Source organism: Carettochelys insculpta, chromosome 2 (assembly GCF_033958435.1).
Source record: "Carettochelys insculpta isolate YL-2023 chromosome 2, ASM3395843v1, whole genome shotgun sequence".
Taxonomy (NCBI): Eukaryota; Metazoa; Chordata; order Testudines; family Carettochelyidae; genus Carettochelys; species Carettochelys insculpta.
In genome coordinates this window covers 266,596,694-266,623,368 of record NC_134138.1, presented here as the reverse complement: position 1 = coordinate 266,623,368, position 26,675 = coordinate 266,596,694, and the positions used below count along the sequence as shown (strand labels likewise).

Below are 26,675 nucleotides of genomic sequence, written 5' to 3'. Positions count from 1 at the left end.
ATGGTGCTAGGAATTCATTAGTGTATTTGCATCCCTAGCACTTTCTCCCATCAAGTTAGCAGGATACCAAAGTGCACTATCCTTATCAGCTGGTATGCACAGGTTCATCTGAAGCTGTACTTAGCCACCCAGGAGTTAAGCTAGAGAGGGTGTTTCAGATCACTGTAGCAAATCCATATCTGAAAAAAAGCTAAACAAGTCATAGGCTTCACATCCATCTGTTAGACCCAAGGGGCTGAAGGCTGTTCAGTTTGTAGGGAAACTGATTTCAAATTACTGCTACAGTACATTCATCTAACTGTGGTTTTAAAATAAGAGCAACATAGTAAGGTTTGCAGCTATTTTATTTACAAGTATACATTTAACACAAAGAAACACTGATATCCAAGCCTAGTTAAGAGTAGTGTAACAATATGCATCATTTTGATGATTATTCTAACCAACAAACTACACTGAAAAATTAATGCCAGTAAAATTCTTGGTCATAATATTAAGAAATACAATATAAACTGAAAATATGATTGCTTAAAATTTGAAAATGGAAGTGAAGCCATTTACACAGGAGTCAGAGTTTAACATAATCTGAAGGGAAAGGCTCCAACCAACTGTGTATCTTTCAGGTTAACAGAAGAAAAAAGAAGCATAGTTTATCCTTAAAGATAATGGGCAGTTTGTTTCTTCAGGTAGCATGTATTCCCAGTGTTCAGGTTCCGCAGTGGAATTACATTACTTGGCATGAAGACTTTCCTTGTGAAGCTGCCCCATCGATCTTTTCTGCCTCCAAAATTATCCTCCTGAAAACATCAACAGCAGTCTGCAAAAAAGGAGGAGCGTGATTAGCATGAAGGCTGCAATTACCACTTACTGAGAGAGAGAGAGACTATGCATAATTTCTAACTCCTCTAACAAAATACATACTCATGTCAAGTCAGGCCTCAAACAGTAAAACTGGGGTATGTGGGAAACGTAGGCCTAACTGAAATACTTAGCACAAGAAACTCCTTTTTGGAAAAAGGGTGTAATCCACACCATAGAAGTGCTCACATGGGGAAAAGATTTTAAAAGTGTTCTTCAGAGAACAAACCAAAATTATCACAAACAAAAAGCTAATTACTAGAATACTGCTTTGTACTGTTGCCATTTTGAACAGTAAAGGCTCAATGATATGAAGGCAGACTTCAACAGGCTCTCAAATAGGAGGGTGACAGGAAGACATCCAACTCATCAAGAGACTGCCTCTCCAAAGATAATACACAAGTAAAAACGATTCACACGCCAAGCAGTAGTACTACAATTCAGACTAGAGAAGACATGATCTCTGTAAAGCACCAAGTAATTTTAACAGCAAAAGGAGAAAACAGGGAAAGGCAATCCAACCGAAACAAACAATTCAGTAGCAAGTTGATTTTATGTATCTTGGGTCATTTAGTCATGCACAGCGACAATTCCTACACTGTGTATTACATTTATATTTTAATGCAGTGATTACCATCAGATATGTCTAGTTTAGAAATATTGTCTCAGAAGCAGCACCCCATTAAGCTCTAATTTGATGGGTCAATGAGATTTGACACCTGGGACAGGAAAATTCTCCAGAGGAAATTTTTCTTCACACAGCGCACAGTCAGCCTGTGGAACTCCTTGCCGGAGGAGGCTGTGAAGGCCAGGACTCTATTAGGGTTTAAAAAAAGAGCTCGATAAATTTTTGCAGGTTAGGTCCATAAATGGCTATTAGCCAGGGGTAAAGTATGGTGCCCTAGCCTTCAGTACAAGGGCAGGAGATGGATGGCAGGAGATAAATCACTTGATCATTGTCTTCTGTTCTCCTTCTCTGGGGCACCTGGCATTGGCCACTGTCGGCAGACGGGATACTGGGCTGGATGGACCATTGGTCTGACCCAGTATGGCCACTCTTATGTTAGAGATAGAAAAGTTGAATTTCAAGGGGAAGTATTTCAATCCAAACAAACAGGTATCTCATTTAACTCATCTTAAAATAAAAAATAAAAAAAAAGGACACTGGTTAATGCGAATACCAAGTATTCTGATGGGATCAGGACTTAACAGAAATCAAAAAACCTTCCCCTCACCCCCATGTGCTTGATGCTATTCTCTTAGATTAGAGTTAGGAATACCCTTGGTAGTCTCTCCCTTGCCTGCTCTCCCCCTATTATATCTTCTACAGCTGGAAGAGGAGCCCAAAGTACAGAGAGGACCCCCACTTATTCTAGGGTCAGACCCAAGTATAAGCCTAAAACCTCATCTGCAAATTACAACCTGCTGGACTAGGAAGTCAAACAAAACCAGAGGCCCTCTTCAATGTAAACAGGTCCCTGATTCATTAGAGTTTAGGTTTCAGATGTCACAGGAGACTGTCTGGATGTCTGACCATTTACAAGGCTTTCTTGGAAGTTATTCTAAGGCCAGGTCTACAGTAAGCCAATGAGTCAATTTAAAGATTCACAGTTTCAACTATGACAATTGCAGAGCAGGAATTGATGCATCGCAGATTGATTTTCTAGCAATCCACACAGCAGGAGGCTGATGTGAGAAACTTGCCCGTTGACCTCCCTTACTCCTCACAACAATGAGGAGTACCAGGGTCAACTAATGCCCTAATGGTTCAATACAATATGTCCCCACTAGGTGTACTAAAGCCTGGAAGATCAAAACTGAACAAATCAATCGTCTGGTAAGTACAGACATACCCTAAAGGTGCAGAAACTTCAAGCTGCTTTAAACTTCCCTCAGAGGTTACTCTTCGCTTCAAAAATGCTAAGGAAGTGCCAGTGTACTTGTATGGCATGTAAAACACTGAGTAAAGGGGTTTGTCTCATGACACATTCAGTTTGATACCAGTATTCCCTCTGATTTTTCCAATCCTAGAGTGGAAGTGACTTTTCATACATGCATCAATGTCATATTTGCTCTCAAATTCACGTGGTGGGAGTGGGCCAAGGGTTGAGAGGGTGGAAAGGGGCTCAGGGCTGGGGCAGAGGGTGGGGTGCAGGAATGTGATGGCTCCAGGGACAGGATGGGGTTGAGAAGTGCAGATCTGGGACAGGAGTTTGGGGTGAAAGAGCGCTGGCTGGGGATGCAGGAAGGCACACAAAGCTGAGAGGAGCTCAAGGTGGATGGGGAACGGAGCTCAGGTTAACCTGTAAAGCTGCCTGCTGGGACAGTGGGGAGGGGCTCTTAGGGCTTGGGGAGTACTCTTTCCCTGCTGCAGCCCTGAGCCCCTGTGCAGGGCTCAATGGGAATACAGGATCACACAAATAGTCAGACCTTTATAAAACTTAATATGCTAAGCGAGCACACCATTGCACTTCTCAGTGGGAATTTGCTTTGTATTGTTACCCTGCAGACTCCAGATAATAGGCTGCTGTGTTTTCATATTTTACAGCAGTCACCACTTTAGTAAACATCCCTTTCTATGTTATTATCCTAAAACCAACAACGAAGTGAAGATCCTCATCTTCACTGTGGGTTTGATAAAAGTTTTGATCAAGTTAAATGCAGACATTGACTTTTGACCAATGTTTCCCTGTGTATCAAATTTAGTCTAACCAAATATTTCATGAGCACCAAGTTCAGTTTGTACTGAAAAAAATACTCCATGTTATATAGAAGGAAAACATATGGGAACTGGAAGAAGCTGGGACAGAGACTATAATAATTTGGTTTAAATAATATGCTGCAGAGTTCAGGGAGTGTAGTGTTTGACCTGGCAGTTATTTCTACAGTAAGGTACAATTTTTAATTGTCACATGGCCAAATAAATTCCACTGGCTTCAAGTGACCCCACAACCTTAAAAGTAATCACATTAAAGCCATTGCATATTGACTATAGCCTAATATCACATGTTGTATATGGTCTCAAGAATAATACTATTCATCAATACAAACAGTTTTCCATGCAATTGAAAGGCAAACGGATATAAGAGACTGACTAGTCAAATTACACAATACGTTTCCTGTGCAAATTAGATGTTAGCTGAGTCCTGGACAGGATTACAGATCAACTACTTCCTGCTGCTAAATTTTCCTCAGGTGACAACTCAAAAGGAAAAATTTAGTTTGACCTACAATAATTTAACTTATGTAAACAGCTGAAATTTTATTTTGGCTTTAGTGAAGAAGTATTCAACATGTTCCTGATTGGAAACAAGCTTAATTTAAAAAAAAAAAAAAAAAAAAGCACTTATTCTGTCTAGGAGAAGAGCCAAATGTTATTTCTCAGACACTGTCCAAACAAACTCCACAATGTAGGTGACCAGTTAATACATCTGACAGACAAGGTGGGATATTTAAAACAGTTTTAGTTGGGTACACTCATCCCTCACTACGTGAGCACAACTGGCTCCTTTTTGCTCGTAGGTGAAAACTCAAGAGGGACACTAAATTCCTCCTAAAATATGTGTAAAAAAGTCCGATTGGTTCCAAGCGCTCAGAGTGGCAGCAGGTGGTGCTGCTTTTGAAAGGTAAGTGAACTTGGGGTTGTGGGGGCTTAAAGACCGGGGGGCAGTTTGGGGACATAAGTGGGAGGGAGAGAGGGAGGGTTAAAACATGGCAACAGGTTGGGTCTGCGCAGGGGGTGGGGGGTGTGTGTTCAGGCTGCTGCAGTTTGGGTCTGCAGGGCCGGTGGGGGTTAAAGGCTGTGATGGTTTTGGTCTGCAGGGCTGGCGGGGGTTAGGCTGCAGCGGTTTAGGTGCATGGGGCCGGCAGGGGGTTTAAGTTTGGCGTCTGTGGGGACAGTGTAGGGGTCAGGCTGCGGCGGGCTGGAGCCGAAAGGAGGGGGTAAGTCTCGTGTTAGCAGGGGGAGTTCACTTGTCTAGTGAACAAAAGCTCAGTATGTGTCCCTCATTTAAGCGAGTACTGTAAATAAAAGTACTTGTTTAACAAGTGATGAGTGTCCATACATTCTTTATGGGACTACAAAAAAATTGAGAATATTTTTCAAGCTAGTAAGTCCTTTTACCAAAACAAGGTCATGAGACAACCGAGAGTGTGCCATTTGTGGCTCAACCATACCTCACCGGGGTTGTGTTCAAAGCGTTTGGTCAGGTCTAAATTAGAAACTTTTGCCAGGAGCTGTACCAGCAAGAGCAAATCTGACTAGCTTAAGCTATGTTTACACAAGGAGCACTTGCCAGTGCAGTATACAGATGGTATGGCTATACCAGGAAAGCGATTCCATGTATGGATCTGACTTTTGATTGTCTGATGTCAGTGCTCAGAATTATTGAACTCTGGTCAAACATTTGATCATGTTGGCTTCTTTCTAGACACAAATTTAGTTTTTTTTCAAGTTGAGGAAAGCACTGCAGATATCAGTACTGTGCATTAAATCCAAACTTTGAGTATCAACAACTCCACAGAAAAAGGTTTTTCTACCTAAGTACTAGAGGATTTAAGTATGTGTGTTCTTCCTGTTAGCAATACACTTGAACAATTGCATCGCCTAATTGTAGAAACTGAAAACTATAAAAGGCATAGTTATTTGAACTCATGTTCTCCATTTAGGTTTGCGTGAAACAGTTTGACAGGGTCCACAGTTTGAGCGGAGTTGGCATGATGACAATTTTAATAGAATTTCAGCAGACAGATTTTTTTAAAGCACTTATCAATTTAAGTTTTCACATTTGAATGAAATGCTGGAGGGCCTGTCAAATAGTTAAACAAAATGACAGTAAACATTGTTAGGATCAAATTATCACCACATGTTAAAATAGACAAAGTAAATATCCTTAAACTGGTTAAGTTCCCAAGTTTTTTTTGTTTTTTTTGTTTTTTTTAAATCTTTGCTTATTGGTATGTTTCATTATTAGTGGAAGTTTTTCTGGGTGAGAGGGGAAGAAAGGCAGAACAAGTGTTTACAGCCATTTACCAATAACCATCTAACCCTTCCAAGCCAACTTATGATCACTAACAAGCTATCACAAGATCTTACTACACACCTCTTCTCCATGGTTCCATTAAACACCATTTGACTTTCCCTGGCACATTAAGATCAGGAGCTGCACTCAGCATGCAGGTGTGACAGCTGTGCTACAAAATATTGTCCTCAAGGGCTGTACAACATGCCTCACAGCAATGGAGCACCATCTTGCTCAGGGTCAGCAACCTGTCCAAAGCAGGGCACCGAAATTTGATCTTTATGTATGGCCAAGTGCCATGTATATTTTTGAAGTCACTAATAGTCCTATTTACAACAGCTTCCTTAAATAAAACCAGTTTGCTCTACAATTCTTATGACTAATGCTGTAAAAAACACAACTTATTAAGGGTTCAGAACAAGGAGGTCAAATAAATTCAGTTTTGTTTGCAGAAATGTAAAATTTATTCTTCGGGGGGAACAGTGAAGAAAGGCGTCTTTCAATGTGCTCCTTAGGCTGTCATTAACCATAAATACTTGTGGTTTTGTATAAAGGCATTCCATTTCTCTATAAGCCACCTATTCTTTAATTAAAGTATCAAAAAATGAAAACATTAATTTGCCTTTGCACACAAATCTGCCAGTGTCTGTGCTCTGGTGGGGACTCCAACCCCAGCTCTGTTCTGCAGAGGGGGCTCCAGGAAGGCTGGCAGGGGTGGCTCCAGTTCCACATCATGGTGGGGCTCTGGCCCCATGCTCCCACTTCCTCCCATGCTGGATGGGGGAGGCTAGGTGGATCCGGTGCCCTTGCCATTTGCCACTCAGCTTGTGCGCCAGTGCCAGGAGCTGCCAACCCCCGATCGAGATCAGCAGTTTGCAAGATGTGTGTATTTGCTCCATCTATGCACAGAATACATTTTTATATCCACTGAGGGATGTTCAAATGTGCATCAGAAGCAGAAACCCAAAGCCTAGTTGTAGGTGCTGATAATAAGCTGGGCCACATCTGAACCTTTTCTGAGCAGCTGCACAAGCACACAGCCTACAGAGAACACTGGTCATGACCATTTTAATGTGGTCACCAGGGCTGGTATTTGACTTGCTGGGCCTGGGGCTGAAGCAGAGGCCTGAATCTCACTGTTTAGGGTTGAAGCAGATGTCCAAAGGCTTGAATACAGGCCAGTGGGGCTCATGTTAAGAGCCCCACCTGGGGCTGAAGCACTTGGGTTCTGCCCCCTCCCCCCAGTAGTAGTGGGGCTTGGGCTGGCAAAGGCTTCAGTCTCCCCCCCATGGAGTAATGTTGTAGTTTTGTTAGAAAGGGGAAGGAGACTCTGCGCACTGATGTTTCATAACTGGTGCAAGGGCATTTTGCATCTTCCAAAAGTGGAGAAAGGAAGTGCGAGACTACGACATAGAAGATAAGGGAATGTAGCCGACTTCAACCTTGAAGTGTAGTACGGCAGATGTTAAAGTAAACTCTTTTATCCAGTATTCTTTCAACTGGAATTCTCAGATAACCGGCACAAACATACTGCTTGTTCCAAGAGCAAAAACTGACTGCAAGTCACTCCTGGCCATCACTGCCAGCATCTCCTCAGGGGAGTCCCCAGCCCCAGTGCTACCAGAGCGCCTGTGGTGCTGCTGGTGCTCCCCCAGCTCCTGCCAGCTTCCTGGCTCAGGCACTGCCACCCCTGCCCCATGGTGCTGCCAGTGCTGCCCTCTCTAGCACCGCCCCAGTGGGGTCCCTGGCCCTGGAGTCGCCGGCACAGCCGCTCACTCTGGCAGGGTCCCTGGACCCAAAGCTGCTGGCATTCCCCAGTTGGGGATCTGGGGCTTTTTATCCCCCTGCTGCCTGTGCCTCCCCAGTTGCTCTCTGTTAACTGGCATATTTGAATACCCAGCAACCTCTTTTGACCTCTATGTACCTCCAAGTGCCAGTGAGACACTTTTTAAAATCACTAATAGTCCTACTTATAACAGCTTCATCAATAAATAAAGTTTCAGAGCTTTACTATTTAAGTGGTGGTTGGTAGCATTAACTAGTCTTTTGTTAATCCACAAGCAGCATAGCTTTGAGCAAGCTCCTGGCTGCACGAGGGATGCAGCTGAGACCCCACCCCCTATGCCCCTGAAAAATCTGCTTATGTCCCACTCTTGGCAACCATGCCAGGGGTTGCCTACTCCTAGCCTAGATGCACACTGAAGGCAGCTGGCAACTGAATATGTTGTTTCAGAGTTATGATTCTAGCTCCCACGAAGAGGAAAGTGCAGCAGTTGTGGAAGTGGGCTCAAGGAGCCACCTCAGAAATTGGTATTGATAAGCAGTCTTAGATGTTGCACCTAGAGTTTTGGCAGGAATTACAACTTGGCCCTTGTTCCTGAGGTGATCCTGAAGTTTTATAGCAGACACTGCTGAACAACTCTAGACAGGGCAGTTTTTAAATTGACTGAACAGGCTTTGGAGCCATCCAAGCACTGTCTTAGAGAAAATGCAATATGAGACTGAAGAGCTGTCTGACAATTCAAATGTTCTTTTCACACAGACATCATCTGTTGAACATCTAACAGGAAAGTGCCTTGAAAAAAAAAAAAATCCTCTTTTCCTTCTGGGAGACTGCCCCATTCTTTTGCTTTTCAGCAAAGATTCCAGGATCCCCCTGAATTGCATTACAAGATGTTGGTGGGGAGGAGTGTCTTTCCAGTCTCTAGCCACCATGCCGGATGTGCAGGTGGATGAGTAGCCGTTTTAGGGTCCTGGAATAACTGGTGCAAGGAACTGGTGTCACCGCAGCAATGAAGAACGCCTTACAGGCACGGGCTTGCCTCTAGAAATGGGGTGTTTTTGCAGTGCTGGGGGTTTCAACACCTCTGTTGTGGTACTGCTGTCTCAGTGAGGGCTTTAGCTGTCTCAAAAGGTGTCAGGCATTGATGGTTCAAGCAAGTCCACTACCTCACAGTTGGTGCAGGGGGAGCCACCCAGTGCTGAGCTTGGAGATGCTTGGCTTGCTGGCTGTTCTGCTCCATCTGCTTTGATATTGTATGGCCAGTGGGGATGGAGCACTTAGCCAGTTGTGGAGAGGAAACAGCCCCTATCACCTGCTCTATGTCTCTTCAGCACCAGAGAAGGGAGGGGTGCTGCAGCCAAGATTTCTGCTGCAGTGCTGGGGTTCTCCATCAGAAACTGCTGCAGATGAAAATCCCTCTCCTCCTTGGGCTGCAACTTGAAGGATTTGCAGATGCAACACTGACCTGCCCAATGGGCTTTCCCAGACAACGAAGACAGCAGCTGTGGGGGTGCGGGGTCACTGTTGGGCACAGGTTTGTGGCAGGACCTGCAAGCCTTCAGATTATGGCATAGCCCACAGTCCAAGGTTGCAGGTAGAAAAGCTACTTCCAACCTACTATTAACTACTAAACTGTCAACTATTCACAACAGAAACTCAGCTAAGGCTAGGTGTGACGACAACTGCAGAGCACACGAGTAAATATTCCAATGTCGTCACAGGTTGTATGAAGGAAAAGAAGGATGGATCAGTCCGTGAGCATGCAGCACCTGGACATCTAACTCAGAATCAACATGAACAAGCACTTAACCACCAACTTTGTGGAGGAGTAGCTGCTGGCCACCTTGGACAGTGGACAGTTCTCTGCCTCCCACCCCTGTTCCCCCTCCACAGAGGTCAAGAACCAGTTTGCTATCTGGCAATAGAATGCAAGAAGCAGGCCTCAACTACTGATGGGGAGTCACACCTGCCCCAAGACTGGTAGCCTCAAAACCAAGAGGCAGTGGTGTAGAGTGCCAATGGTCAGGGTCTCCCTTCTGAGAGGAGAGGCGTCCATCTCCTGACTTTACATGGATGTCCCATGGAGGCAAGCTACCTGCCTGAAGCCTTCATCAGTGACATTACAGAAAGGTTGGGTAGGGGTACTGGTGAGCCTCACCTTGTCGTATCACCCAAAGATCAGCAGTAACTACAGGGCTCTGGGAAGGAGCGTGATGGAGTAGAAGATACAGGTTGTGAGCTTGGCCCAACCTTTACCTGGGAGGATGGACAAGATTTGAACAAGCAGAACATCTTCTCCACCCATCCCCACCCCAGCAGCACTAAGAGAAGGACATGCACACTTTGAGCAGCACACGGGGCAGGGCTGGCATGGAGCCTGTCAAAGGCTCTGACTGGGCTGCCAGTCAAATTTTGCCTACTCCTGCAGTAGATAAATGCATGGCTGCACAAGATGGTTTCAATGGGAGGGCTTTGACTTCCTCACCAATGGAGTGAGCTTCTAAGGAGGACAGCTGCTGGGAATAGTCAGCCTGACCAAGAAGATGATCTTCCCTCAACCTGTGACCCCATGAGGGTGACTCGAAATTAGGTTCAAAGGGGGCAGGTGACAAAACACAGTCAAGCATAAAAAAGGAGATCTTAAAAAGGTCTAGATTTGGGAAGGAGAGAGAGAGAAAGCAGAGATTGTTGGTTGAAGCAGTCTTAAGAAAATTACAGTAGGGCAATAAAGTTACAATAAAGACATAGAAGCTACAAGAAAATCTAGTGGAGGACTTCGCTCAACAACTTAGATGTCTATACTCAAATGCAAGGGAGTATGAGGAATGATTAGGAAGATCTGGAAATATTAGTACATAAGCTAAATTATGACAACTGGCTTCAAAGACCTGGTGGGATAGGTCTCATGACTACAATACTGGTATACAAGAGAAATGCTGGTTCAGAAAGGGGAGTCGGGAAAAAATGGGAAGTGCTGTTATATCAAATCAAGAATGTATATCTTGTTTCTAAGCCCAGAAGGCGTAAGAGGCAGATGAGTCCCTGGCAAAGATAAAAGGGGAAACCCCATAGGACTGACAGCATAGTAGGGGTCTACTGTAGACCACCAAAACAAGAAAGAGGAGGTGGATGAAACATTTTTAGGACAAGCAACAGAAATATCCAAAACTAATTCCTTGTAATCTTCGGGACTAACTGCTCAAATGGCTACTGGAAGACTAATATGGCAAAACATTTCCAGCAAGGTTTTGGAATGTACTGGGGCACCTTTTCTTCCATAAAGTGGAATAGTAACCACAAAAACAGATGTTTTAGATTTGATTGTGACTAGCAGGGAATATTGGTTGCAAACAAACGCGAAGGGGGAGACAATTTGGGTGAAAGACTGAAATGACATTTTATTATTCCAAGGAAAGGAACAAGTTAACAGGAGGAAAAAGCAGACTTTACCAGACTCAGAACTAATAGGTAAGCTCCCATGGGAAGAAAATCTAGGCTAAAAGGAGTTCAGAAAAGGTGGTAGTTTCTCAAGGAAAATTTATGAAAAAGGCACAATTGCACGTTATTCTGATGCAAAGGGAAATAAGAACAGAAAGATGCCAACATGGATCCATCAGAAGCTCTTTAATATCCTAAAAATCAAAAAGAATCCTACAGAAAGTGGAAATGGGGGAAAATTGCTAATGAGGAATACAAACAGCATAAGCAGGAAGGGACAAAAATCAGAAAGGCAAAGGCACAAAAAGACTTCTACCTAGTAAGAGATATAAGAAGAGATATTAAGAAAAAGGAAAATGTCCTCTATTTAGTTGGGAAGATAGCCAGAAAGGCTGAGATAGTTAACGCCTGTTTTACTTCAGTCTTTCCTAAAAAGATTAATAGCAGTCAGATAAACAATTGAAATTAACAAAAAGGGAGAGGGAATTCAATAAAAAACCATATGGAAAGAAAAGGTTAAAGAATATTTAGGCAAGTCAGTTGGACCTGATTAAATTCACCCTTAGGTACTCAAGGAACTGACTCCAGCAATATTAGAACCATTAGCAATTATCTTTGCAAGACTCCTGGAAGATGGGGTAGATCCCAGACAGCTAGAGGAGGGCAAACAGTACTGATCTTTAAAAATGGGAACAAAGAGGACCTGAAGAATTATAAACTAGTCATCTTACCATCAATACATGAAAAGGTGCTGCAACAAATTAAACCAAACCATCGATTTGTAAACACCTACAGGATAACAGACTTAGTAAGGAATAGCCAGCATGGATTTTTACTTGGCCCCTTGTGGGGTGGGAGAAGCAAGTGTCATGATAAATGGCTTTAATAAAATTCGTTGATACTAATGTAATTAGGGCAACGTGGGCTACATAAAATTACTGCAACATGGGTGCACAAATAGCTGAAAACATTCAGCGTACTAAACAGTGCTTTATCCAACTTGAAGGGCATACCTTCTGCATGTCCAACAGGTACCTGTCAATACTGAATATTTATATTAACTTGGATAATCAACTGGAGAAAAAAGATTTAAAGTTCAGATGACACCACATTGGGAGAGGCTGCAAGCACTTTGGAGGACTGGATTTGAACTTAAAGCAATCTTAAGTCAGAGAACTGGTCTGACGGCAACAAGGAGGAAGTTTAATAAAGATACGTAGTACATTCAGAAAAAATAAATGCATGACTACAAAATGGGGGCAGTACTGCTGAAAAAGGAGGTAATGATTACAGTGAACAAAACTGAATCAACAGGACAGTTGCAAAAAGGCTGCTATAGTCTGAGGCATATTAATTGGAGTGTCATATGCAACACAAGATACTGAGTTCAGCTGTGGGTGCCATAATTTAAGACCAGAAACTGGAGAGAGCTTGAGAGCATAAAAGTGATAAAATATTTAGAAAACCTGACTTGTGAAAAATATTTAACACTTAACCAGTTTTTTTATCTTGAGAAAAAAAGAGGACTATGGAGGAGAGGGAACCTCACAGGTCCTCAGGATTTATTAAGGTTGTTATAAAGAGGACAGCAATCCCTTGTTTTTCTTGACCAGTGAGGGTAGGATAAGCAATGGGCTTAATCAGCAGCAAAGGAGATGAATGCCATGGGTTCTCAATCTCTCTTTCCGAGTCCCTCCCCAACATCCCAAAAACTCCATGGCCCACCTGTATCAACTGTTTTTCTATATATAAAAACCAGGGCCAGTAGTAAGGGGTAGCAACCAGGGCAGTTCCTTGAGACCCTGCAACAAAGGGGACAGTGCAAACCTCAGTTGCTCAGGTGTTGGCTTCAGCCCTGGGTGATGGGACTCAAGTGTCCTGGACACTCTACCATGATGAACTGCTGTCACCTTTCTACCCTGGACTCTTGTGATTGTAATGCTGGCCATACTTTGCAAACCCCTTGCAAATGGCTTGTGGCTCCCCAGGGGGCCCTGGACCCCCGACTGAGAACCACTGATGTAGGTTACATATTTGAAAACCTTTCTGACTTTAAAGGTTAAGTTCTGGCATCCCTATCAGAGTCTGGGCAAAACACCTGTCAGGGCTGGGCTGGGTTTGCTTAGTCCTGTTTTAGCACAGGGAGCTAGATTTGACTTCAGAGTCCATTCCAACTTCTATGAACAAAGTGAAACATTGAAGGGTAAACAAGGAAGTTATTACACCAACAAGGATTAGTATTCAGTTAGTATGAAATTTAAAGTGACTCCCCTCCCCCCCACACCATCATTTACAAACAATAACTTTTACAATCTTTACTGATTATATTAGGTAAGATTGTGGCCATCCATCTGCTAATATGACCCACACCACTACAAGATGCAAGACCCTCCCCAGTATTTGAATACTATTTATAACTGTGAGGCAAGAAAACTTTATTCCTATTTCAAAAGGGAATGGAAGCATGCTGGCAGAGCCTTGAAAAGAATCCAAATCTAATGGCTGCCTAGTGCCTTACCCACACAGCTATCTTTTCCTCCTTGTAGTGGTATGTTCCTGCTAAGAATACAGCAATTATTTCTGAAGGCAGCAACACAGATCAAGCTATTACCATTTCAGTTTACGGCAAGAGTTTACACTGAATCTTTTCACTTTAGCACCAGAATCAAAACATGATTAAGTTGCACCTTTAGTCCCATATTTCCCATTTCAGCAACCTTATTTCATCTACAGTCAGTGAAATATTTGAGACAAGCTTGCACACATTGAATTCAATAATCAGTCATTTTCACTTTGTTGTCAATAGACAGCTACATAGCCTATTGTAGTTTTCTTACCATTGCGGCAAAGTACAAATGGAGACACTAAAGATCCTTTGATAGCAAATCCCACTATTTAAACTGCAGTGTAGAAAAGCGCATGTTAATTGGTTACCTGATTTTCTTTAGCAGAAGATTCCAAGAAAGCTGCATTCCAGGATTCTGCTAAAGCTTTCCCTTCTTCATAGCTGATCACCCTGATCAAATAGAAGATGATATAAATTACCAGATCAAAGGAAAGACATCTTAAATGGCTCATGGAGACATTAAGATTGTTTGATGTGCAACTGCAGTTACTTTCCTGCACCACTACATGATTTAGGAAGCTTATACTATGTTATGCAGTTTAACTTCTCTTGGCAGAAAATTTGCATCTTGCAATACTTCACACTTGCCATTTTTACTATAATTTTAAAATACTCATTTTATATAGTGCTTTAAAATTGTCACAACACTTGTATGAAGTAAGCATACCACTACTCCTTTTTGTAGGAGAGGGTAAGGACCTGTACCATAGCAAAAGCCAGGATTAGAATTCAGTAGTTTTTCATTCTCAGATCCATAGAGCCTAACAATGTAGACTTAGGTAAGCATGTGCTAACCTCTTAGCTATAGAAAACTATGTACCTAAAATTCAGTTCTTAAGAAATAAACTGTTACAAGTGATGTTGCAATGAATTGTTAGGGTATCTTAAATTTTTCCAGAGTATTTACATACCTTTCCATATGTAGGTCTTTTTTGTTTCCAACCAGCATAATGGGTATTCTGTGAAAAAAGTGAACGACTTTTAGAACAGCTGTTACAGTATACTGAACAAAGTTCTAGTAATATACCTGCAATGAAATGAGATGAAAGTGTTACTACTTACTGGACTTTTCCCACCATATCCAATAACTTGCCATGGATAACTTTAATCACTTCAAAACTGCAAAATAAAGGGATGAAATCACACATGCACTCTGATGATTAGCCTTAATACCCAATACACAAGCAATTATTTCCACCTGTAGATTTTATTTAAAAAGTTTATTCTCTAGCGGAGAAAGAGCTGAGATGTTGTAAGTGTTACTGATTACTATACAAAAGAAAATCAGGCTAGACCTCCATAAAAAACACTATTCTTCTAACAGGCTTACATAGGTGAAGATAAAGCTGTCTTATATCCTTGGTTTTCCTTTCACTAAAGTGCACTGCAAGGGTATGAATCAAGATGGAGAGTCATGCTTAAGCATTTTTAGATGTTTGATGCATCTGCTTGAATTAGATACACCAGGTACACATTAGGCAGAATGTGCAATATTCAGCTGCATGAGCATAGGAAGTCTAGGCAAGAAAAAGTTAAGCAAGAACTAAGAGGGAAGGTGCAAAAAGAATTACAAAGCATGCATTGCTTTCTGAAATGTGGAACACTTTTCATTTTAACTTGATAATTGAGTGGGGTTCCAAAATTAAAATAGAATCCAAGTGATTTCATTCAAGATTTATGCATTTGAAAATAAGAAAAAAAAGCCTGAACTTGTGACCTTCCAAGTCAAGACAAGCACAGACTGAACTGTCAGGTGATATGAGAACCATTGCTTGCTCAGATACCACAGTTATGGGCGCTCATACAAAATCTATACACAAAAACTTGAGTGACTAAGGCCAGAAGCAATGATGCGAGGTGACAGGAAGCCTCAAACAGTTATTGGACATTCAGTACAATGCAGCGTAAGCAAGTTGTAAACAAATGAAGCCAGTGAAGTGCAACAGCAACTTTTATTTCATTTGGAGTAACTGAGCTATTTGAGAGCTTGGCAGATAACTCTGATCCATTACAACAGGACACTGTATAAACTGGGACAGGAGAAATTTCAACTACATTTATTTGTAGAGTAGGTAGGGTCTGACTTTCAAAACTTCATTGCAAAGCTGTGCTTCAAGAATCAGGCCCTTGGAATTTGAGCTCTGATTAAAATGTCACGTAAATGTGCACACTGTTTATGTCAAAAGATGTGTCACACAGATGCCTTTAAGCCTAGGCTAATTTGCACAAAGAGACCAGCTTGGTGTCAAACTAGTCAAGAATCAGTTCACAAAGGTAACCTAAATCCATCTTTGCCTTTCTTCCCTCAGCAGCTGACCCCAGGCAGACTATAGGTCAACTTGACTGTCGACTTCACCCACAGTTAAGTATGCACTCTCAAGCCTAAATCAGCAAGGACTAGAGCCAGCCTGTAGAAAATTGGGAAGGAGATTGTAAGAAATGTAAATACAAAAGAACAGTGAAATCTAATGATTGTTATCTACCAAAAAATTGCCAATAAAATGAAAACAGATGAGGGAGGAGGGAAAGAGTCAATGGACCAGAAGCATTATTACATTGAGGTTTCACATCATCTTTACTACATTATGAACAGATTTCCCACTTAGCAAGTGAAATTAACTACATCTGAGCTTCTCATACTAAAAAAGACAATGTAACTGTAGGACTGCAATTTATTCTCTGCAAGCTGACAATAACTGAGATGTATAAAGTGGTTCAAACTGGGTTATAATCCATGTTATTGCTCACTAGGGGAGACAACACAAGAAAGCAGGGACTGCCAGCAAAAGATGACACACGATACTAGGTAACGTAACCTACTTTGTTATACATATTAGGAATTTAATTAAGTGAACCAGCACAAGAAGCCTTCAATAACCTTAATTGTGAGCAAGTTTAAGGCTACGTTAGAGAAACAGGGCATTGTTTGCTTCTTCAGGAGTGTTTTTATGATTTCCTATTTGACAAACACTACACTTGAGTCACTCAATATAGAAGAGAATAAAAAAGAATTTCCAAAAGGATCTGCAACAAAAGCAGAGGAAAAAAAAAAGCTAATGTCCTGCCATATCAGTACTAAAATGTTCAGGTTTCAAGTCAACATATAGCCAGTGACCTAGCAGTATGAGCCAAGAGCAACACTGGCAAACTTTCACCAGACAGAAGTAGCAACCAACAAGCAAGCAGAAAATAAATTAATGCCTCTTTGGCTTTCCAGGGTACATAGGCCATCAGGCCAAGGCGTTACACGATATGTTCTACTGCTTAGTCTGCATGTAAGAGAGGATATAATTCAAGCAGATTTCTACTTGAAGAGCCAAGCAGTAAATAAATGGCCGTTAAACTAGAAAAGAACATGTAGGGATAGACCCATGGCAGCCTGAATACATCTGGCAGTTCTTTGCTAAGCTTACACTAGAATTTCACTCTTCCACAGTGGTATTTCAATAGCTGTCACGCTGAACAAGCTTTTTTTTTTTTTTTTCATCTGACTGCTTGACTTTGCAGCACTACATGAAGAAAGAACTGGAGCCAGAGTAAAAACTTAAATCCTCCAGTTGTTTTATACCAGATCTTTAAACATAGAATGCTAGGACTGGAAGGGACCTTGAGAGTTCGAGTCCAGCCCCTGCCCTCATGGCAGGACCAACTATTGTCTGTCAGGGATGGTCTAGACATTTACCTAACCTGTTCTTAAGTAACTCCAGAGATGGAGATTCCACAACCTCCCTAGGCTGATAATCGACCTGGAAGCTTCCAGGTCACCATTACATCTTCATTCTGGTTGAAAGATAGTAACTAGCAGCCCAGATTCAGCCTCTGTTGCTGTTTTGTCCTTGTCCTGGGTGATACTGCAAATAAGGAACTAAATATCTTCAGTATACTGACTCAGGAGGCGGGCAGTTGTCACTTCAGAGAAACTAGAGCTGATACCACCAACTCATTTTTCTTGCTACTAGCCAGAGGAAGATCAAGAAGAAGATGGGAGACTCAAGATCCCATAAATCCCCAGGTTTTCAAGACAGTCTTGAAATTAAGCCAGTGCACTTCCCCCAGAAGGAGAGGAAGGCTACTAACACAAACTTGGTGATGAGTTCTTACCTGGGAATGCTTTAATTATTTCACACTGTTAAGACAGAATTCTTACTTTTATCATCTGTTATTGTGAAAGATCCTGTAAGCAGCAACAGCAGCATTGGTCTAAAACTTATACCCACTAACTATATTCAATACAACAACATGTTATTTTGTCTCATTAGGTAGACCTGACCAAACCACTCTGCACATACTTTACGTATTAGATAGCAAGCAACCAGAACAGTATATAGCAGCCCAGAGTGTGGATTAGGACAACACACACTAGATACTCCGGTACCTGCAAAGAATGTTTTTTTCCCCAGAAAATGCGCACTGAACAGGAAGAAAGGTTGCTCAGTACCTTCTGTTTTGAGGAAAATGAAGGTTTTAGCTTTACTTATTTAGCAGTTTACATAAGGAAGCTAATATTTTTTGAAGTGCCAACTCTTCCTCGTGTTGATCTGCAGCTACTTTACAAGAGACCTTTAAAAAGGAACCGACTAAGTTTATAGAAATAAGACAGGAGGATCTGAAAAAGGAAAGAGATTACTAGAATATGGTGCCAATGGTTCTACAAAAACCTAACAAAGCTAATGTGTTTCTTACCGGTAATGAGATTACCCTAGAAAGAAGCTAGGTAGGCCAAGCTAGAAAGGACCTAAATTCCAATGCTAAAAGCTAAATAACTCTTCTGAGAAACTATTCTACAGTGAAACGTACTGCAGAGAAAGAAAGCTGCCTACAAGACAAATTCATGTACCATGTCTATTGCCCAGTGCCTCATACAGCTGAGCTTGTTTGCTGAACAGACAATTTCTACCAAACAACTGGACAAATAGGCAAGACAGAAAAGTCAGAAAGGAATCAGCTCTATGTGAGTGCAAGGTTATGGCTACACTATGACACTTAAAGCAGCACAGCCACACCAATGTAGCTGCATCATAGTAAGGCTGCTAATGCACACACTCGAAGCAGATGGAAAAAGAATTCCCATAGGCTTAGGGACTCCAGCTTCTGTAAGTGGCGGTAACTGTGGCGGCAGGAGAAGCTCTCCCACTGACAGTTTTGTCAACACTGTCACTTATGTTGATGTTATTTACATTGCTTGGGAGTGTGGAGTAGGTTAATTTACTGCACTGAGTGATGCAATCTATGCTAAAATTAGATGTAGCACAGCCACAGCCTAAAAATTTATAAGGTTAAGGTAAGAGTGCCAACAGTAAGGTTCTTTCTGTTCAGTGGAGTTCTGACCCAAAGAGAAGTCAGAAAGCATGCAGTGCTGTTACTATTATCGTCACTATTGTTGGTCATGCCTCTGTATTCAAAATACTACAATGGGGAGTACTAGGAATATCTAAATTGATCATCTTTTTGCTCTAACCCCATAACCAATATTGTTGAATAAGGATTCTATGTTTACTTGTTCTCAACCACCAGTTTACAAACTGCTTAGTTACATTAAAAATCTGAAGAATGCTATTGTTAGGAAAATTGGTACTTCCATTTTTACAGATGGGAAATGGAGACAGAGATTAAAGAACTGTCCATGAGCAGCAGGGAGGCTATGGCAGAACTGGGGATTGAAGTCACCGAGTCTCAGACCCATAGCTTACTCATAACAGACATGCATACAAAAGAGCTTGATTACCTTTTTATTGATGTGACTGAATAAACGAGAATGTATCCATTAATGTCTATGGAGTACGTCTGAGGAAATATGGAGTATTCATCCTGTGAAAGGAAAGTGGTATTTTTAAATACAGTTACTGCCACAAGGGTCAGAATCTTACAGTAGGTAACTAGCGGTTTTAAACAGACCATATTCATAAAAGACACCAACCACAAAAAACACCATTTGCAAAGATCTAAAAACAATGTCAATTCAGGTGAACCAGACCCTTAGGCAGGAATCATGGTGGAGGCTGCTGTTTCCTTAATGTTTGCTTATGGACACTTGGAAGAAGCCAAGTAAGCCGAGGTAAGAAGTTGTAGATCAGTGGTGAGCAACACGTGGCAGGGGAAGGAGAGGGGAGGAAGGGAGAAAGAGGCTGAGAGACATTTTGCTGTCAGTGACTACCTGCAGGAACCACCCTCAGCAAGTTTCAGTGGCCACAGTTCACACTTCCTGGTCAGGGAAGGAAGCAAGCAGTGGCTAGCATGTCTCTGCAGCCGCTTTACCAACCTCCCACAGCGGCCACTGTTCTGTTGCCTGCAAACTAAATGTCAACAAAACATCTTATGACAGATTAAGTTGGTGCATGGCAAGCTGTCCACAGCTGCAGATTTGTCACCCCTCCAGACAATACAGAGAGAATTTCAGAATTTCCCACAAAAGGAAAAGAATGTTTTGTGTCATTGTTTCAATTTTGATTTATTCTTATATTGGAAAATAAAATTCAAAAATCACTAATAAAAATATTCTAACTCCAAAAAGTGCCAAAAATGTAAAGCTTTGATATTAAAATGCATAGTTTCATGTCCTTCCCCAAGACCCACTCAATGCTTCATTGGGTATCAAAGCCAATTTAAAGGATAGGTTACAAGCCACCGTTAATAGTTCTGCAATTTCACATTTGAGTTCTTTCAGAACCCTTGGGTGAATACCATCCGGTCCCAGAGACTTGTGACTGTTTAGCCTATCAATTAGTTCCAAAACCTCCTCTAATGACACTTCAATCTGGGACAGTTCCTAGATTTGGCACCTATAAAGGATGGCTCAGATTTGGGAATCTCTAACATCCTTAGCCATGAAGGCTGAAGCAAAGAAATCATTTTAGTTTTTCCGCAGTGGTATTGTCTTCCTTGATTGCTCGTTTTATGTCTATCATCCACAGGCCCCACTACTTTTTTAGCAGGCTTCCTGCTTCTAATGTACTTATGAATTTATGGCTAACAGTTCCTCAAAAATCTTTTTTGGCTTTTCTTATTACATTTAATTTGGCAGTGTTTATCTTCCCTTCTATTTTGATCACTAGGATTTGACTTCCACTTTTTAAAAGATGCCTTTTTATCTCTCTGCCTTTTTATATGGTTAAGCCATGGTGGCTCTTTTTTAGGTCTTTTACTGTGTTTTTTAATTTGGGGTATACATTTAAGTTGGGCCTCTAATATGGTATCTTTGAAAAGTTTCCACGCAGCTTGCAGGGATTTTACTCTAGTCACTCTACCTTTTAATTTGTTTAACTAACTTCCTCATTTTTGTGTAATTCCCCTTTTTGAAATTAAATACCAGAGTGTTGAACTGTTGCGGTGTTCTTCCCAACACAGGAATATTAAATGTTATGGCCACTATTTCCAAGCGGTCTTGTAATAGTTACCTCTTGGACCCGATCCTGTGTTCCACTCAGTACTAAATCAAGAATTGCCTCTCCCCTTGTGGGTTCCTGTACCAGCTGCTCCAAGAAGCAGTCATTTAAGGCATCAAGAATCCTTCTCTCTGAATCCCTTCCTGAGGTGACATGTACCCAGTCAATATGGGGATAATTGAAATCCCCCATTATTAGTGAGTTTTTTATTTTGATAGCCTCTCTAATCTCCCTTAGCATTTCAGCATCATTATCACTATGCTGTGTTCATGCCCTGACTCATTGTGCAGCACTGTGTGGGAGAATTACCCTCTGTTCCTTCTCTATCACAAAGCCCCCTGGCAGAAAATTCCAAGGCAAAAAACATCAGGTAGAGGAGCATCCATAAGGGGACATAACTCAAAAGAGCGACAGTTATTGCTCAGAGTTCACTATTTCTTCCTGTAGAGCTCCCATGGGTGTGCCACTCCAGATGGCTACTGGGCCCTGTGCTTCAAGATGAAGAGGGTTTTGGAGTTAGAAGGCTCACTGGCCTTGACATTTTCCTTCCTTTGCAGGTGGAATTACCTTTTGGTTGAGTTGAAATTTCTTATGTGCAACAACATTGCAGCTGTGTGTGGATGTGTACTACCAGTACAAACAAAAAGCCTAGATTAAAACAGATATTTTACAACAGTTTATAGATGTGGAAGATGAATACTAGATCAAGACATAAAAGGACCAATGCTTAATATGTTCATTTAAACAAACAAAAAAGAAAATTAACACTACCATTGTAGTACATGTATTATCGCAGCCTGACAACTCAAGCCAGTAAACATACCAAAATAGGCATATTGAAAACAGCTATCAGTAAATCAAAGATATGGCCATTATGTAAAAGCATAAAAACATGCACCAGATTATCTACAACAAGTCTTGTGGCACCTTATAGACTAATAGACATTTTGGAGCATAAGCTTTTGTGTGCAAAGACCTGCTTCATCTACAATACTCAAAAAATTGTGAAAAAGAATCCTTTTCTTACCTTAAGCCATTAACACCTATGTAAAACTTTGAAGTGTAATCATGCATTAATCTACACATAAAACAGGGAGAAGTTGTTACTTTTCTCCCACAACATCTTCTGCAGGTGAAAGTCCAACTATGTCTGATGCTGCAATATTTTCCAAAGGGAGTCATCTGCTTGAATGGAACTTCATGGGACTCATGTGGTTTGTCTTACTACTTGGCAGTAAGTAACATGATTTAATTTTGTTACGCTTCCCCACTGTCACTAGCAGGTCACAGACCAGGAGTGGGTTCATGGTGTATGTTTTATGTAGTTATGTTCCCGAAAAATGCATTAAGTGAAACTATGCTATGCAAATCCAATTTCTCCATAAGCATTAAGGTAAATGGGGCTGGAGTTAAGGTCTAGGACTCTCAGTAAGCAAAAGAGAGCATATACAAATAAATTTTACACAAACACTGTACATCAATGCTGACTGTGAAGCTTGATTGAGGTGGAGTCAGAGGGTAGAATATTTCCCAGAGAACATCTTGCTACTACATGATGAACCCTTGAGGGCTTGGCCAAATGTCAGTTCACACCTTGTTAATGTAGCTTCACATTCTACAAGGCAGCATGGACTGAGGAAGGAAGGAGGAAACAAAATAGATGCACAAAAGCGGCTCCAAATGCTTCCCTGCGGAAACAGACTATATGCCCATACTATCCTGCTGGATGCAGTTCTCTCCCGTGGCCCACGCATGCACAGCTGCACAGGGAAGGGCTTTCCAAAATGACAAAGGGGATATGAGAGAGAAAGGCAGACAGATGCACATTACAGTAGTGCCTCGATTTACATGAGGGTTGTGATCCCACACCCCCCCACATTACTGGAATTTTGCATAAGTTGGGGCAGGCTCTCTTCCCTGGTGGAATGCACATTCTGCAGCAGGAGCCCTGGAGCTCCTTTTGAAAGGTAAGTCCTGGGGTTGTTGGGGGGTGGAGCTGAGCCAGAGCCACGCATGGGGTGGGGAGGGAGATGGGGCAGTTGAGCCAGAGCCACATGCTCAGGTGGTGAGCCAGGCTACAGGGGGTTTGGATCTGCAGCAGGAGTGTTGAACTGGAGCCGTGCTGGGGTGGTGAGCTGGCTGGGGGTTTGAACTGGGGCTGGGGTGGGGGAGGGGGGGAAGAGTTTGAGGCAGAGCTGCACATTGATGGGGGGGAAGTGAGCCAGAGCCAGGCACGGTGGCGGGGGGGGGGGGGGGGGGGCGCGGCGGCTGGAGCCATGCACAGGTGGCAAGCAGAGCGGGGGGGGCGGGGGGAGTAGGATTTTGAGTTGCACTTGACTCGCATTAATGCAAGTTAAGTGCAACTCAAAATTGCACATTGAGGGTTTACTGTACACTGAATCTACATCAAGTAGATTAGTCACTGGTTCCTCTCTCAACTTGCTGAATTTTAGCTTCCTCCTTGTGGTACATCCTTGTGTGGGGAGATGGGGTACAGAGAGGGAGCCCAATCAGTGGGAGGGGAAAGTGTCATAAGCTAGGCCTTTTGCTCCAGTAGTCATTCACTAAAGCATGAATTCTTAACTACAACAAGCAGCCTAAATGCTTAACAGGAGGAAAAGAAGAAAGCCCACACAAACACTACTGAAGTCAGATCTCAGCCCTCTTTTCTATTATGGATCTGTCTCCCTCTACAAACAATTTTAGCTCAGGCTTTCTAATAACTCAAGATGACCAAAGCAAGCTCTTTATCTTTTCCTTCCTTATACTAGATGAAAAGTATTTTGGTCTAGAATTAGAGAGGATTCACAGTTGTTTGCTTTACAATTAACAATGGAAAATGGCAGGATGTCACATTTCCCCATCCTGTCCCCAACATATTTTTCCTGGCATATTTCAGATCTTGTAATTTTATCACCAATCAGCTGGTAATTAATACCAACTCCTCCTTGCTCCAGCCTCAACAAGTCAAGGAAAGATGTACCTGGACTAAGCTCCCTCAGATGTTAATGAGACAATGGCATTTCCCCAGCACCCCACCTCCCATGTAGCCATGTACCCCAGTATGCCATCATGACCCACCTGACATTTTGCTGCCCACCATGCAGCCTGTTTTCTGCCTTCCCCTTCCTCCCCCAGCCCAGGAGAGTCCTTTGTCTTTCCCCTGTGCTGCTGTGGTGAACATGAGAACCTAACAAGGGAGTCAGCACACCCCAAAACAAACTCCCCACCACACCCTATTCCCCCCCCCCCCCACCTTGCCTGCTCACCAGCCTAGGGCAGAGAGAAAACTGGGTTTCTCACAAACAGGCAGCTGCAGCCAAACACCAAGGCTACGTCTACACGTGCCCCAAACTTCGAAATGGCCATGCAAATGGCCATTTCGAAGTTTACTAATGAAGCGCTGACATGCATATTCAGCGCTTCATTAGCATGCGGGCGGCAGCGGCGCTTCGAAATTGACGAGCCTTGCCGCCGCGCGGCGCATCCAGACGGGGCTCCTTTTCGAAAGCACACCACCTACTTCGAAGTCCCCTTATTCCCGTGAGCTCATGGGAATAAGGGGACTTCGAAGAAGGTGGCGTCCTTTCGAAAAGGAGCCCCGTCTGGCCGCGCCGCGCGGCGGCAAGGCTCGTCAATTTCGAAGCGCCGCTGCCGCCCGCATGCTAATGAAGCGCTGAATATGCATGTCAGCGCTTCATTAGTAAACTTCGAAATGGCCATTTGCATGGCCATTTCGAAGTTTGGGGCACGTGTAGACACAGCCCAAATGTCTCATTTCCACTGCTGCAGTCCAGCTGGGAGACCAGATGCCCAAAATTTCTCTCTCCACAGACCTGCACCAGCTACTCACTCCCTCCCCACCAGTGGGAGGGACATGCCACTCTCCTCAGCAGGGATATATCCCTCAACTATAACAGTAAGTGCTCCTTTTCCAACCAGGCAGCATTATACACAGCAGCCCTTAAGGGGGTTCATTAAGCAGCTTGGTGTCCATGCTACCACACAGCTTACAAGACAGCTTGATCAAGTCCAGCAGAGGGGAAAACACAGCTGGGCCAAACAGTAGCACAGCAGTCAAATTATTTCGTAGTGTCTAGTGACTGCAGGTATGTACACATACACACCCCACTCAAGACTGGAAGGACCTTGAGATGTCTTCTAGTACAGTACTCTACACTCAGACAAGGCTAAACATTATCTAGACCAGTGGCTGTCAATCTAGTAACTTATGTGGCACATATGCTGCTCTCAAAGTGTTACTTGGGCCACATCCACACAATACACATGCACTACCCACATGGCCCTGAGAGAATCACGTGGGCTGGCTGCAGCAGTGTGCTGACTGGCCAGCAAACTATACACAAGTTGAGAACCACTGATCTAGACTGTTCCGACAGGTGTTTGTCATTAGGGATTTTAAATAGCAAGTTAAGCAGTTTCCGCAACCGACCTAGGCAATTTACTCTAGTGCTTAATTAGCCTGAAGTTTAGGAAGTTTCTCCCAACATCCAGCTTAAGCCTCCCCCTTGATGAAGTTTCAACCCACTGCTTCTTCCAGTCCTCAGGAGGAAGAACTAATTTTTCCTCTTCCTCCTCCAACTACTTTTTATGTCACTCTCTCTTCTCCACACTAAAACCCTCAACCTTCCCTCATAGGTTGTGTTCTAGATCTTTCATCATTCGTTTCTTTTCTCTTGACTTTCTCCAGTTTGTCCATATCCTTCCTGAAATGCAGCATCCACAATTAGGCACAATACTCTAGTTGAAAGCTAGTCAGTACAGAGTGAAATGGAAGACTTAGTGTCTTGCTTACAGCATTCCTGCTAATACACCCCAGGATGATTGTTGCTTCCCCTCCATCCCAAGACCACACTGTTTACTCATATTTAGATTGTGATCTACTACGACCCATAGATTCTATCCTGCAGTACTCCTTCATAGTTTGTAATCAACCTTTTGAATTTTAAGAGCTTACCTGCCAAAGCAGGGTGGATTGGTTTAAATCCGTGATGTCCAAACACACTATTCACTAGCCACATGTGACTATTTGGCCAGTTGAGTGCAGCTAGTTGGCTTAAACAAATATTTTCAGAGTCAGTTTGGATAATTTGCTATAGCAGTAGACATTCTAGTGGCTACTGCTTCAGAACTGGTTGGAAGCCACAGGTTTAAATCATTGATTTAAAAATCACCAAGAACAAAATTCGCTGACTTTAAATCAAGTTTCCTATTGATATTTCACATTTGTTTAACAACGGTACAAATCAGATCACTAAAACACATTGATTTACAACACTAAAGCATTTTACAACATTTAAGAGTTGTGTCTAATTTTTTAGATAATTATCAAAATCAAGTTATGAAATACTACATAATGCCCATTACCTGCGTCAAGCTGTGGGTGCAGCACCTGTACATTAAGAACTGCAAGAAATCTTAGCCTAATGTGTCTGAATCTTACATAAATGTTTCACATTTGCAAATCCAGCAGTCTCCTTAGTTGCCAGCTGTCCTTAAATTCTGCTTTTAAGCCTTAACAAAACTTGAAAATATAAACAGAATCTCGC

The 26,675-nt window shown here is 42.4% G+C and overlaps 1 protein-coding gene across 2 annotated transcripts in view; it reads right to left on the bottom strand.

Moving 5' to 3' along the window:
• Positions 1-332: 332 nt before the first annotated feature.
• The window catches only part of RHEB (Ras homolog, mTORC1 binding), a 73,119-nt gene continuing 46,776 nt past the window's right edge, over positions 333-26,675 (bottom strand). Inside the window, exons 4-8 of one of the 2 annotated variants that reach the window (XM_074986316.1) lie at positions 19,449-19,531; positions 14,786-14,842; positions 14,635-14,682; positions 14,032-14,113; positions 333-814 (exon numbers count right to left, since the gene is read on the bottom strand). In XM_074986316.1, the coding sequence (XP_074842417.1) occupies positions 722-814; positions 14,032-14,113; positions 14,635-14,682; positions 14,786-14,842; positions 19,449-19,531 (363 nt within the window). In that variant the 3' untranslated portion in view covers positions 333-721. The remainder of the gene's footprint in view (positions 815-14,031; positions 14,114-14,634; positions 14,683-14,785; positions 14,843-19,448; positions 19,532-26,675) is intronic. The other variant, XM_074986318.1, reaches the window with a different exon arrangement.